At 42.4% G+C, this 14,626-nt stretch overlaps 1 protein-coding gene across 2 annotated transcripts; it reads right to left on the minus strand.

The window, feature by feature from the left end:
• Positions 1-393: 393 nt before the first annotated feature.
• Positions 394-14,449, minus strand: rab15 (RAB15, member RAS oncogene family). 2 transcript variants are annotated; one of them, XR_829035.5, is made up of 7 exons: positions 14,003-14,449; positions 5,203-5,263; positions 4,722-4,782; positions 3,178-3,255; positions 2,668-2,823; positions 2,098-2,313; positions 394-818 (listed from the first exon to the last, which is right to left on the minus strand). XR_829035.5 is itself a non-coding variant. In XM_010894219.5 (6 exons), exons 1-6 carry the CDS (start codon positions 14,124-14,126, stop codon positions 2,155-2,157), a joined length of 639 nt encoding a protein of 212 aa, XP_010892521.1. In that variant the 5' UTR covers positions 14,127-14,449; the 3' UTR covers positions 2,031-2,154. The 2 variants fall into 2 exon arrangements, 1 of the variants encoding a protein (XP_010892521.1); XM_010894219.5 differs by lacking the exon at positions 394-818 and having other exon boundaries at positions 2,031-2,313.
• Positions 14,450-14,626: the final 177 nt, after the last annotated feature.

The raw sequence follows: 14,626 nt of genomic DNA on the forward strand, positions 1-14,626 counted from the left end.
CAAAATGGCGGATCTCTTTCAAGTTAGAAATGGCAGCTATTGACAATGTACCCATGAGTTAAAGAGTCCCAATGGATCCTAAGCCATTCCTAAGCCATTCCGAAGGCATGGCCTTCTGTGGATAATAACATGGTATTATGGTCACAACACAACAAGTGCAGTGTTATATTTGTTAGTAAGCCACCCAGACTGCCACCTTCTTGTAGGTAGCAATAAAGATGTTAAGTTGTTACCTAAAACTATATTTCGTTCTCCCTCTCTTGGGCCACTTTACTGCCTTGGGCCCAAGGGGTTCAGCCCAGGTAAGGCACCCACATTATTCTTTACTGTTTCCTCTTGCTCCGTGGCGCAAGTGCCAATCCTACCACTTCAGCGAGTTACCACGGCGTGATGGGTCATTTATCTGCAAGTATTTATTCAACAAACATCTGAAAGAATTACAATGTTTCACATCATATATATTCACTGAATGCAATTCAAATAGTCTAAGAGAAACAATTTTTTTTAACATCAAACAACATAAAAATACAATTCATCTGTATCTTGAGAGAGCATAGTCCAGTATTTCATTCAGTAGAACATACCATATTATCAGTAACACACATACACAGTAGATTCTGATAGTAGCAGAGCAGAAGTAACATTGAGTCAGTAGTAGCAGACACTAGAATGACTTACCAACATCAGGCCACTCTGGTCAAATGCTATTTAAAATGTAGACCATGATCAGTGGAATTATTTAACTTCATTGAAGTTGCGAGAAAGAAAACAGATTGAGTTGGACGCATGCAGGTGGCTCTTGCTCGTCCCTTGCTAGTCTGAAAAGCAAAACAAGGTTTAGTTTCCATGGAGTTTTCACAGTGGGCTACTTGGAAATGGGGCAATTTCATGCGAGAAGACCCCAAATATGTACTGTATATTTATGCCAAACATGTCTCTAATTGGACCTTATAACGGATTTGATTCCAAGAACACTGGACCTTTCTCAAAATGAAAAACTAGTGGAAAATAAGAGTAGAACTGCAGTAAACCGTTTTGCAGACATCATATAATCACAGAGGGAATATTGTAGGTAATCAAAGCCTTTTTACAGGGCTATAATAGCGCAATAAAAATTCACACAGATCTTTTCTTAACAACAAATCCTATATTGTCATGGAACGTTGTCTTAAGAAAGCTCTTGCGGGGCTAAAACCAAATGTAATGCTGTCTAAAACCAACAATGACCCCCTATTCCCTGTGTAGTGAACGAGCTCTGACCAGAACCAAGACATGCACTATAAAGGAAATAACAGCCTGGGTTCAATCAGACCACATCTCGTCAACAATGCACCATTTAAAGTAACTGCCCGGTAAAAATCTCCTTCTACCACCTAACTTTAGAAAAACGTCTTTGTCTCATCCTGTACTGAAACAGACTTTTGAAAATGGCATCACTGATAGGGCGAGCTGGCCAATCCAAAGGCTGGATAAGAATGAGTGGGCCAATCATTGGTCTAGAGCAAAATAAACGTGCCACTCAGCAGACTGGAGAACAATGAGCAGGCCAACCAAAACTACTTCACTAATATTGTCTGTAATTGTAGGACATTAGGAAAAACACTGGGCAGCAACTTTAAAGGTAATTTCCAATTGAGCTGACATATGCAGAATTTACAGTGAAAGCGTTTTTTTTTTTGGCAAAACATTGACCACTGCATTGAGAAGGTACATAGTCAAAAAAGTACCATTGGATTGAATCTCAGCCAAGTCTTCAAGACACACTACAACAGAACAATATAATGGGTAGTGAGGACTTTGTCAGCAGCTCTGCAGTACAGTATATATGTGCTTCGTATACAATGCAGCATTTATCAGTAGCAGCCTCTAGTGGCAGAACCTATCCACTACAATGAAAAAGAACACGTAAAAACCTATCAAAAGCCAGTAGCCCACCTACACTGGTAGAAAAGCAATCATCTACGATCAATCATTAGGCCGAACATAAAGAAGAGAAGTGTCCCCCCCCCCAACCCCCCCCCCCCCCCACCGCAATGCCCTGCTTTTAGTCAGCACAGAGGACAGGGTGCCATTTCAAATGCAAGAGGGGGATCTTACATGTAGGTTTCACCCATTTCCCCTTCATAGTGAACTCCTTTCGACCAGGCCCAGTCCTTAACACCAGCAGCTCTTCGGTGCGGTGGCGGACCCATCCGTTATACCCTCCTCTTCCTCCAGGGCGGCGAGGTTGAGCCCGTCTGTGACCGACGCCCTCAGGAGGTCAAGGTCTTTCTTATTGGCCACCAACACCTGCTCAGCCAATCGCGTGAAGGACTGTGGTGAAGTGGTGGTGATATAGGCACGGGAACAACAGAGAGAGGGGTGATTCCTCCAAACCCAACATGACAGGGCTAACAGCTGTTTGTGGGCCCAAGGCAACATGAAATGCCAGGATACACCTGACAGCCACAGTATACTGGCCACATTAACCCCCGCCCTTTGCCTCATATACAATACATAAAATAATGTAGTAGAGAATAAAATAAAGGTGTGTAGGTATAACATACAGTATTGTTCCATTATAACGTCATCACCAGTGCATAGAGGTCTGACGCATGGCCTTTGGCGCTGGCTAGTGATAGACAGGAGGCAACACAGGGTTTCTAGGGGGCGCTGTTCGCTACTTACCTCTGTAATGTTACGGTTGGTAAAGGCACTTGTCTCAAAGAAGTCCATCCCGTAGGCCCTGGCCAGGTTACTTCCCTGTACTGTAGCTACCTGCCTCTTCTCCTCCTCATCGGACTTGTTCCCTATCAGGATCTTCTGGATGTTATCAGGAGCATACTGACAGGGAGGGAGGGACAAAGAGAGGTGCACGTGTAAAACAGTCTGTATCGACAAAACGTTTTAAACCAGCCTTAAATTGCCTTGTATCGTCACGGCCTTGCTACTCGTTATGGTCGGTCGATTGCCTGTTAGCTCAAGCGTGGTTGTTGGCTGGATAATGCACTCTCCTTCAGAGTGCGTGTTCTGGAGGACACTTCCTGGTTGAGCGAGCAGCTTGGCCAGATGTGCATCGGTGGGCACTTGACCTGATCCTTGTCTCTCCACAACCAGCTGCGGAGTTGCTGAGATGAGGGCCATTGTTGCAATTCTGACGCCACAAATTAATGTCATAAATAAATACTTCCACCTCACCTCATCCACATCACTGGCCCACTTCATTATGTGCTGGAAAGATCGCTCACTCGTGATGTCATAAACCAGGAACATTCCCTAAAAAGACGAGAGAAGAGGCAAGTAGAAGAAAACAAAACATAATGTCAGCTGATTCTGTAACGGTTGTCAGAGCAACACAACATGGTCTAGTATCTGTGGGTGATGAGGGTGGCAAGAGGAGGACATGATTTCGATGACAGAAAAACTGTACTAAATCCCACCTTCTATACCAACTGTGCATTTGCTGGCTTGCAACAGAGCGCTACACATAAAGGAGAAAAATCCATGTGAACATTTCCTGACAAATGTATATTTTGAATGCCCAAATACTTTCAGAAATGTATGGCGAGCATTTTAAAATAAGTAATGAAAAAAAAAAAATTCTTTAAAGGCATGTTATGTCGGCATTTATGTTTTTATTGATATAAGAAAGTCAGTGAGAGTATAAAATGGCAGTATGGCTGGAACGAGGATGTTGGTTTACACACCCCGAGGCCACCCAAACATTTGTTGAGTATTTTCTTTCCATACGGGAATGTTGTGCCAGCTTGTGTAGAGAGGAAAGTGCTGAATGATAGTAAGGAATGAGCAGAATGGTAACAGGATGGTGCCTGTGCTGATTGCCATCCGTTCACATAGAAAAGTGGCTTTGGCTACAGCTGTTGCGATCACAACGTGTTTACGTGAAAGTGTAGAATTGAGCTGCCACACCTTGTGTTTACTACCTACAGTATCTAAAGGGAGAGTGGAGCTGAAGCATCTTGACTCCCCCGAGTAGGGCCACAGTGTCACCGGACCCCCCCGTCTCAGTTACAAGGTGTTACGCTGCAATATTATTGTGCTGGGGGATATGAGGGATGTACTACTAACTTTTCGCAGTTTCCTCCAGTTTTACATTTTAGAAGGAGATGAGGTCCTGGTCCACACCTGCGGATTACCTGGTTTGGGGGGCCTGTTGCTGTCCCTGTCCTTGTCCACCTGGTCATACTTCTGACCTAGTCTAAAATCAAATAGACTCTGGATTTAGCCCAGAGAAATGTATTTATTATTCCAATTGGACTCTTAATATCTCACCCGGCGCAACCAGAAGAGGACTGGTCACCCCTCTGAGCCTGGGTCCTCTCTAGGTTTCTTCCTAAAATTCGACCTTAGGGAGTTTTTCCTAGCCACTGAAATTCAACACTACTGTTGTTTGCTCCTTGGGGTTTAAGGCCGGGTGTCTCTGTAAAGCACTTTGTGACAACTGCTGTTGTAAAAAGGGCTTTATAAATAAATTTGATTGATTGACTTGATTAATATCTACATTATCTACAAGAGTAAAGCTGCAGCATCTTGACTTTATTAATATCTACATTATCTACAGGAAGAGTGGAGCAGCAGCAACTTGAATTCATTCATATCTACTTTATCTACAGGAAGAGTGGGGCTGCAGCTTCTTGATTTCATTAATATCTACATTATCTACAGGAAGAGTGGGGCTGCAGGTTCTTGTTGAATCTATAGGAACCGAGACATTCTTTTACCTGTGCTCGTCTGTAGTACTGCTTAGTGATGGTCTGGTATCTCTCCTGTCCTGCTGTGTCCCTGTAAGACAACGTCAAAAATCCTCTCTTAGATTTCATACATATCACAATGTTTAGTTCCATAGTGGATCTTTGTGACTTCAAATGGTTTTCTATTGGGAAAGAACTTCTATGGCATTCCGTGCACTGGCATTCCGTGCACTGGCATTCCATGCACTGGCATTCTGTGCACTGGCATTCTGTGCACTGGCATTCTGTGCACTGTGCCTCGTGTAGTGTTGAGGAGGATCGTCTTCAGTCAGAATTAGTTTAGTGTTCAGTGGCTAAAAGGTCATCAGAAAAAGCAGCAGTGTGGGGCGAGGAAGACTGACCATTATTAACATTAGGATAACCACTGCGTTCAAATGGGTGATTTTACCTACACTACCTTAGTCTGGATAAAGGAGTGTGCTAAATCATTGAAATGTTCATGGCTACTTACCATATTTGTATCCGTACTTTGATGCCATCAATCTCCAACGTCTTCATTTTAAAATCAACTCCTACAAACAGGGAGAGAGACATGTTGGGCCATATGAAAAGGATAGCCTTAGGTGTGAGAGGTGAGGAAGGTCCTATTGTTTCCTATCAAAGAATCCATTTATCTTCATTTCAACCAGCTTTTTTCATTTTATTCATCAGGCTTCTAAATTGCCTAAGTGGGGAACAGCTTATAGTATAGAATGTTATAGTATGGAATGGTATGGAATGTTATAGAAAGTTATGGTATATAATGATATGGCATAGAATGGTATGGTATTGGGTGGTATATAATGGTAGGTACAGAAAGGTATGGTATGGCACGGTATATAATTGGTATGGTACAGAATGATATAGAATGTCATTAGATTAGATTCAACTTCGTCACTAAATAAGTACTTGTAGAGTACAACGAAATGCAGTTAGCATCTAACCAGAAGTGCAAATAGAAGATGGAAGAAAACGTACAAGTGAAACAATTAAGAACAACATATGTTATAGCTGGGGTGTATAAATGTGCAATGAAGGCAAGTGCAAGTACAAATGCCAATTCTAAACGTACAATGAAGGCAAATTGAAGGTGCAAGTTAGTATGTTTAACTGAAATGCAGGGTTAGCAGCAATGAGGTTCCCGAGGTAGACACATACATAGAACAACTGAAAACATCCTTATTAGACTTTGCAAAGCAATGACACAGTCCAGCAGTACAAAGAGAGAACTGCAACAAGGTCCCTGAGAGGCAGTACTAAGCGGGGGGGGGGGGGGGGGCTGTTGCATGGTCGGCCATGGAGCATCTGCCAAACCACACTGTGGCACTGTTAGTCAGAATGCTATCGATTGTGCAGAGGTGAAAGTTCACAGATGGGCGTTCTACAGCCTCCTCAAAAAGTACTGGCTCTGCTGTGTCTTTTTGACCAGGGTTGAGGTGTTGAGGGTCCAGGAGAGGTCCTTGGAGATGTGGACACCCAGGAATTTGAAGCTGGGCACACGCTCCACCTCAGTGCCATCGATGAGAACTGGGGTGTGACTGCAGCTTTTATACTTCCTGTAATCCACAATGAGCTCCTTGGTTCTAGAGGTCAGGTTGATTGTTCAGGCAGCGGAGTCTTAATCTAGTTTCGAGACCTCTATCGATCACAGATCTCAAGCAAGATACTGGAGGGTTGGATGAAGGGGCAGTTAAGCTGTGTAGTCTTGGTGAAAGAGAGGGATACTGACAAAGGTAAAATAGCATGTAGAGGAACAGTAAAACGGATGTGTCAGGCCAGGACGAGTTGGAAGTGACTCCAGATAAGAGCGGTGCTGTAAATTACAGTAAATAGAAGGCTTGTTTTCTCTATGTAATACATAGCAACAACTAGTGTATGTGTGGTTCCTGTGCGTGTTGTATTTAAAGTTCTAAAAACAGACTGGGTAGTACTCTGCTGCTAAACATACAGAATATATTGTACCAGTGCGTTTCATAAATAATGAAAAAGTTTTGCTATGTTGTTCCGTCTTTTCATTACATAGTCATAGACTAATGTAGTGCAAAGGTAAGGATGAAGGATCAACACCGTGGTTTTCCCACCTCAATCGGGAACCAGCTCGGACCAATTAACCCAACCACCCTCCGCAGCTAAATGCTAAAGCCATTACTCATTACTTTAGCCCCCACTCCACCACAGTTAGCGTGGGTTAACTGTAACAAATCAATAGTCCCTCAGAAACTCAGATGCCAGTAATGGATGTGTTCTTTTCAGCTATAAGAATCCTCTACACGAGTCTGAGCAGGACCTCTCATGAGAAATGAGGAACTATGATGACAGAAATTATGTGTTTAGATTGAACTGTGTCGGCTTGATAAGAGGCCTATAAACCCTGTTCTGTGTTTACAAACACGCAAAAGGTCTAGATGGGCCATGTTGGTGGCTGAACATGCAGAGTTCTCATTAGCTAAAAAAGCATCCATTTATATGTTGCCCTTCCATGTTCTCTAGGTCCTCCCATGTTGACTAGGCCCTCTCATGTTGACTAGGCCCTCCCATGTTGACTAGGACCTCCCATGTTGCCTAGACCCTCCCATGGGGTCTAGGCCCTCCCATGTTATCTAGGCCCTCCCATGTAATCTAGGCCCTCCCATGTTATCTAGACCCTCCAATCTTGAATAGGCCCTCCCATGTTGACTTGGCCTTTCCATGTTGACTAGGCCCTCACATGTTTTCTCTGCCTTCCCATGCTGACTTGGCCATTCCATTAATGTTATCCTTGCTAAAACAGACAGGTGCTGGTCATAAAATCATCATCAAAAAGTTGATTTATTTCAGTAATTCCATTCAAAAAGTGAAACTTGTATAATGTATACATTCATTCCACACAGACTGATATATTTCAAGTGTTTATTTCTTTAAATTTTGATGATTATAACTGACAACTAATGAAAACCCCAAATTCAGTATCTCAGAAAATGTGAATATTGTGAAAAGGTTCAATATTGAAGACACCTGGTGCCACACTCTAATCAGCTAATTAACCCAAAACACCTGCAAAGGCCTTTACATGGTCTCTCAGTCTAGTTCTGTAGGCAATTCAATCATGGGGAAGACTGCTGACTTGACAGCTGTCCAAAAGACCACCATTGACAACTTGCACAAGGAGGGCAAGACACAAAAGGTCATAGCTAAAGAGGCTGGCTGTTCACAGAGCTCTGTGTCCAAGCACATTAATAGAGAGGCGAAGGGAAGGAAAAGATGTGGTAGAAAAAAAGTGTACAAGCAATAGGGAAAACCACACCCTGGAGAGGATTGTGAAACAAACCCATTCAAAAATGTGGGGGAGATTCACAAAGAGTGGGCTGTAGCTGGAGTCAGTGCTTCAAGAACCACCACGCACAGACGTATGCAAGACATGGGTTTCAGCTGTCGCATTCCTTGTGTCAAGCCACTCTTGAACAAGACACAGCGTCAGAAGCGTCTCGCCTGGGCTAAAGACAAAAAGGACTGGACTGCTGCTGAGTTATGTTCTCTGATGAAAGTACATTTAGCATTTCCTTTGGAAATCAAGGTCCCAGAGTCTGGAGGAAGAAAGGAGAGGCACAGAATCCACGTTGCTTGAAGTCCAGTGTAAAGTTTCCACAGTCAGTGATGGTTTGGGGTGCCATGTCATCTGCTGGTGTTGGTCCACTGTGTTTTCTGAGGTCCAAGGTCAACGGAGCCGTCTACCAGGACGTTTTTGAGCACTTCATGCTTCCTGCTGCTGACCAACTTTATGGAGAAGCAGATTTCATTTTCCAACAGAACTTGGGAACTGCACACAGTGCCAAAGCTACCAGTACCTGGTTTAAGGACCATGGTATCCCTGTTCTTAATTGGCCAGCAAACTCACCTGACCTTAACCCTATAGAAAATCTATGGGGTATTGTGAAGAGGAAGATGCGATACGCCAGACCTAACAATGCAGAAGAGCTGAAGGTCACTATCAGAGCAACCTGGGCTCTCATAACACCTGAGCAGTGCCACAGACTGATCGACTCCATGCCACACCGCATTGCTGCAGTAATTCAGGCAAAAGGAGCCCCAACTAAGTATTGAGTGCTGTACATGCTCATACTTTTCATGTTCATACTTTTCAGTTGGCCAACATTTCTAAAAATATTTTGTTTTGTATTGGTCTCATTCTAATTTTCTGAGATACTGAATTTGTGATTTTCATTAGTTGTCAGTTATAATCATCAGAATTAAAAGAAATAAACATTTGAAATATGTCAGTCTGTGTGTAATGAATGTTTCACCTTTTGAATGGAATTACTGAAATAAATCAACTTTTGGATGATATTCTAATGTTATGACCAGCACCTGCACTACTTCTTTACTTCAGAGCGACTAAGCGGCATAAGAAGCAATGAAGCAACCAAGTCTGCTTTGTGGTTGTCTGGCCAGTTTACCTGGCTATTAGGGGCTGCTGGACTCCTTCCAGCCCTGTAGAGAGGATGTGAGGGGTAGAGAGGGAGAGGAGAGAATGAGACAGGGGGAGAGATAGTGAGGGAGAGAGGGGCAGAGGGAGTAGGAACCCAAATCCAGTGACACAGGGAAAGACCATCAAGGTGATGATGACTGGAACTTGCCTGGGGTTGGGACGAGAGCATGCAGCAAAAGGTACTTGCATTTCTCCTTTTCTCTTTCACTTATCTCTCCCCCTGTCTCTCCCTTTCTCTCTTCCTCTGTGTCACTCGGCCCCTCTGTATCTCGTTGTATGAATCCCGATATCCTCACTCATCGCTTTTAATGTTTTTTGCTTCTCTTTTAGGCTTCCAGCCATCCAGTGAAGCAAGTGAAGAGCAGCTTCAAAGCGAATGTTCTTCTGTGACGTCATCTAGATGAAAGTCAAGTGTTGGCTCATCTACTGTATCTCAGAAGTAGAAAGATCTGATATAGCACCTCAAAGCAATGTAAGCCTCTAACACACGATGTATGATTAAAGACGAAAAAGCTTATAGTCATATGTTTGCATTGCCATATAAGATACCATAATATATCTGTAGTAGCAGTGGAATAATAACCTACATTCTGACTGGCACTCCAAGGTGGCTAAAAACTGTGAAGTAAAGCCACAGACCACAACTACCCATAAAAAGTACAACTTAAGTCTTTCGTCAGACGCTAATTTCAAGAGCAACTTTTGCAGCAGCGACTGTATACTTTTACGTCAGCCTTCAATGGTAATCAAACCCACAGTACTGGCATTGCAACTGCCACGTTCTACAAACCGAGCCACACTAAACATATCACGCCCAGCTCTCACAATGATGCACAAATGCAATTACCTTCTGAGAAAGCAGTGGCTAATTTGACATGACAGCATTTCACAATGTTAAAAACTACATTTTCATTAGGTTTTTTTTACAATCCGCAAAGGAGAGACTGACGAGCTATTAGCTACATACCGGAAAGTGACTGGTCTAGTTAGCTGGAACGCCTTTCCTGGCTGCATGGTGTTGATTGGTTTCATATCAGGCATACACTGTGGTTAGTGGGCCTTTTGAATACGCAATCCATTTTTATTCTATAGTTGTGCCTGATTTTATACTTTGGTTGGGTTTTATTCTCTAGATGTGCTTGATTTTATACTTTAGTTGTGCTTTATTACCTAGTTCTGCTTGATGTTATATAACTACATGTGTGCTGGACCAAAACACAAGTTGCCACACACTCAACATGTATCAGTGATATCAAATAGTATTTGAACCCTGGTTTGGAAAATAGGCCGAACACTGACCAGCTATTGAATGGACACCTAGATGCTTTGTCATCGGGAAACGTCGCCACGCACACGGATTTGAGCAGGTCTGTTCAAGCAGGTTCCTGGGGATTTACCGTCTCCAACTCCAGATCTGAGTCTGTCCCAAATTACTCCGTTTTCCACATAAATTCCACAACTTTGTGAGCAGAGTCCTATAATAAAGTCTCATCTGTGTCCTATCTGTGCCGACTACACCTTGCAGAGGAATCTCCCAAGCCATCACATGATGAGCTGAAAAACCGAGCACAAAGTATCCAAAAAAAACAAATATTGCGGGCCTGTTGTCATAATAAAAAATTCCTGGTGGATATTCACCATTAGTTAAGTGGGACCAAGGATGTGGGAATGTTCCACCCTCAATCCACCCAACACTTCCTTCCTCTGCAGGAGGAGAACGGAGCGTGTGTCCCAGTGCAGTCTATAACCCCTTTAGTCAAAAGCAGTGCACTATATAGGGACTAGGACGTCATTTGGGGCATGTACTGATTGTGTCCCTGAGGCCAGGATGAGTATTCTGAGAAAGAGAGAGCAGAGAGAGTCAGACAGTTATGAAGTAAAGAGGAGACCAAATAAGAGTGGAGGGAGGGCAGGGGTGAGGAGAAAGAGGAGGGCACACCGTGATAGGGAGGGAGGAGAGGGAGGAGAGGAAGGAGGATGCAGACAAAAAGAGATTCATTTTGCTCTTTATTTTTCCCCCGCTTGCCTTGGCAATGTAAACACATTTTCCTCATGCCAATGAAAGTCCTTAAATTGAAATGGAATGAATCTCTCCTGAGAGTTAGGGGGGAGGGAGTGGGGGGGGGGGTTTAGAGAGAAGGGGAAGTAAGGTAGGTCATAGAGAGATTGGTGAGGGTGAGAAAAATACTTCCCTGACTGCTTATCTTACTGGGCTCAACACTAAAGCAGCAGAATACAGTGTTTCCATTCATAGCTGATGTATTGGATTCTAACAAGGGAAACTCAAAATGACAGTCCATATTAACTAGAGGAGCCCGGCCTGCTTGGTAGGGTCCACAGGCTACTGCTCGCCCTGTAAGAGGCAGAAGATATGCATTTACACTTTTTCTTCTGGCAAAGATGTGTGTGTGTGTCGGGTGTGAATATTAAATAAAGCTTCTGTAATATTTGTATTTTATTAGGATCACAGTGAACTGAGAAGCTGTCAAGTATTTCTAAAACGGACACATTGCTTATTAGAAATGTGAGTCATGCATGCATTTTTATTTTCAGGTATAGGGCACAATAATCCACATGATTAATCGACTAAACTTGCTTTTTTTTTAATTGGGAGAGGCTTGCATTTGAAATGGGCTAAATGCTTCAAGATCACATTAGGCCAGGATGAGTGACTGTCCTCACCTTAAATAGGTTTTCCCCCTTACCCTAAACCCCTATTTTTACACTTTCCATATCAATAACCTTTATCCAAACCTACCGTTAAACTGGTAAACATATACCTTTGGATCTACTTAAAGGGGCACTTCACATCTAGGTGGAGTGTATCGTGAGATTTCCTAGGGCTGTCAGATGTGTTTCACACACACCTGGCCAGGAGAGGTGAGGTTTATTTTTTGCACACCAATAAGCACCCAGTGTTACATCACTGCGTGTACTGGAGCGGGCGAGCGAGATCTGAAAAATGAATGTAGTTTTGTTGTGTTTCACTTCGCTAAGACTCCGACTGATTGACTCTGACTGATTGACAGAGCCATCTTTCAGCTATGTTCCTGTCAGCAGATATATTGATAAATGCGCAAGGTGTCAAGATTTATCCTCTTTCTAAATGACTGCAACCATAGAGCCATAACTTCCTGTCTGACATAGTCCCTCCCCTTCCTTTCCACTTGGGAGGTTCTTTAAATTTGCAGTAGACTGGATACTGCTAGGAAAATTTGCAGCTCCGTGGCTTATAATCATGATTTGAAGGATACATTTTTTATCATGTTATTCGTGATATTGAATCTTACATGTTTGAACTGGAGTCAGCTACTGTACAACAGATTTGAAAGATTCTGGTAGCTGGTTATTATGTGATTTTTTTCCTGCCTGGTGAAATGCGTTCAATACAGATTGAAGAAAGTATTTACTAATTTATTATTATTAAAGTAATTTCTCCTAGGTAATATTTGTTAATGTTATTGTTTGTTAGTATGTTTATAAGCTAGGTAAATGTGAACGTTTGTTTTCCAGTGAGATCTGTTGTAGTTAGTTATGTGTTTTACTGGCAGTGGCACCAAGCAAACAAATTCTATTTGTCTCTCAGAATCCTGGTAGCAGCTGTGCCTCTCTTATTTACTGTGGGGTTGGTTATGCCCACTTGGGACAACAATGTGCCCCAGTGATCTTTGAGGATGTCCCTAGACTTGGAAAATGTGAGATAGTTGTGCAGCAGTGATAGCTTTCTGTCTGTTGTCACGCTTCCTTTCATTCCCCCGTCCCATTCATCGTTCTCTCAGGGATGAACATTAATTTCAGGACGCAACATTGAACTGCTCACTTGTGCCGTTTAGTCAGAAATCACTGGAGACTTTAAGATTGGCAGACATCCATCTGACATATTTTTGGAGGTCAACAGAACCTTGACCTTTGATCTAAGAGGTTACATTTCAAAGTAAGGTGTGGAAATGGCTTTAAAAAGTATATGCTGATATAATTCTTTATTCCTTTTACAAGGGTTTCTAGAAGGCCATGAAATTACATACTACAATAAATGCTAAAGGCACCAGTAACAACTATTGTTTAAAGACACTCCTAATATGGTTTAATAATTCCATGTAATGGCGCATCTATGATTTTGGATTGTAATTTTGGTGACACACACACACACACACAAACAACTCAATAGGAAGATATGGGACAATTTACCAAGACCAAACCTATATGAAATACAATTGTGGCATGCCTAGAAATATCAGAAAATGTAATACTGATGTAGAATATCCTTCCACATAGGCCATGTACGTCACTATTACCTGGGCTATGTGCTATAATTGATGTATCACACGCCATATAATGCATGTTATTATATATAATTTGAAAGGTAAGCCCATTACCTTTCAGAACCACCTGTCAAATTAAAATGTACCAGGTTTTCTTTTTAAAACCACTTCTACAGGTTATTATGATTTTTTTGTTGAACTGAACATTACTGAAAAATGTGTTAGATGGACAACTGTCTAGTAGGATAAGAGACATAAAACTTCATTTTCAAACTAGGGGCATACATTTCGGGGTATGGCTTATTGACACTGAGAGAGGCCAACACTATGTTCATACACAATCACAATTTTGTATATGTCCAATGGTAGCATACATTCTGCAGAAAGGTAGTAGAATGCACATGATGAATGCATTTCAGTATGCTATTTAAATAGCGAGAGTAGCCTACTACATTAGGCTATTTACACTAAAGATAATCAGATCCTCTTTGTCTCCTTATAAATTCCCCGCAAAATAATGCATGGCACCAAATAAGCGCTCTTACCGATTGTGGAGATGTGAGACGGGTGAAATTCGTTGTCCGTGAATCTGCATAATAAACACGTTTTTCCGACCCCCGAATCTCCAAGAAGCAAGAGTCGGAAAAGCACATCATATTGCTTAGCCATAGCGACTCAGAAATAAGAACAGCCAGCCAGCTAACTCAGCAATGATTTACCAAACCCAGGCACCCTCCTACATCCCAGCTCATGATTGCACAAAATGCAAAGTCGTCTTTTGAATTTGATGCTCTTTCGAGACACCGGGAGCCGCTCTGCCCGCTCTGGTTCTTTATATCAAACCAGGAGCACTGTTTAAGTAACAAAGCAGGTATCATAGAATTGTCCAGATTCCACCTAGTCCTCTCCTCCCGTAATGGGTGCGGTGGCGGGGATCCGCTCCGCAGCATCCGCTTTTCACTTGACATCACCGACAACGCAAGACATGGGTGGGGATAAAGTGCTGGGGGTAACAATAGCTACAAAAGAAAACAAAAATTTATTTTTTTCGACGGTATTAAAGCATATGAATAAAGCTCTTTACAAGTAACAAGAGAGTAGAGAAGAAAAAATGCGTTATTATATTCGTCCAAATAAAGGCATCATATTAGTTTGGTGGGCAAGTACAT

The sequence above is a fragment of the Esox lucius genome, chromosome 23, assembly GCF_011004845.1.
Source record: "Esox lucius isolate fEsoLuc1 chromosome 23, fEsoLuc1.pri, whole genome shotgun sequence".
Lineage (NCBI taxonomy): Eukaryota > Metazoa > Chordata > Actinopteri > Esociformes > Esocidae > Esox > Esox lucius.

What these genes read in the sequence shown, in the direction of transcription:
- rab15 (XM_010894219.5), bottom strand. Translation starts at nt 14,126, where the DNA reads ATGGCTAAGCAATATGATGTGCTTTTCCGACTCTTGCTTCTTGGAGAT. An exon ending in AGTACTACAGACGAGCACAG is followed by an intron (nt 3,256 to 4,721) that starts GTAAAAGAATGT and finishes TCGTCTTTTTAG; the next exon opens with GGAATGTTCCTGGTTTATGA. An exon ending in CCAACCGTAACATTACAGAG is followed by an intron (nt 2,314 to 2,667) that starts GTAAGTAGCGAA and finishes ACTTCACCACAG; the next exon opens with TCCTTCACGCGATTGGCTGA.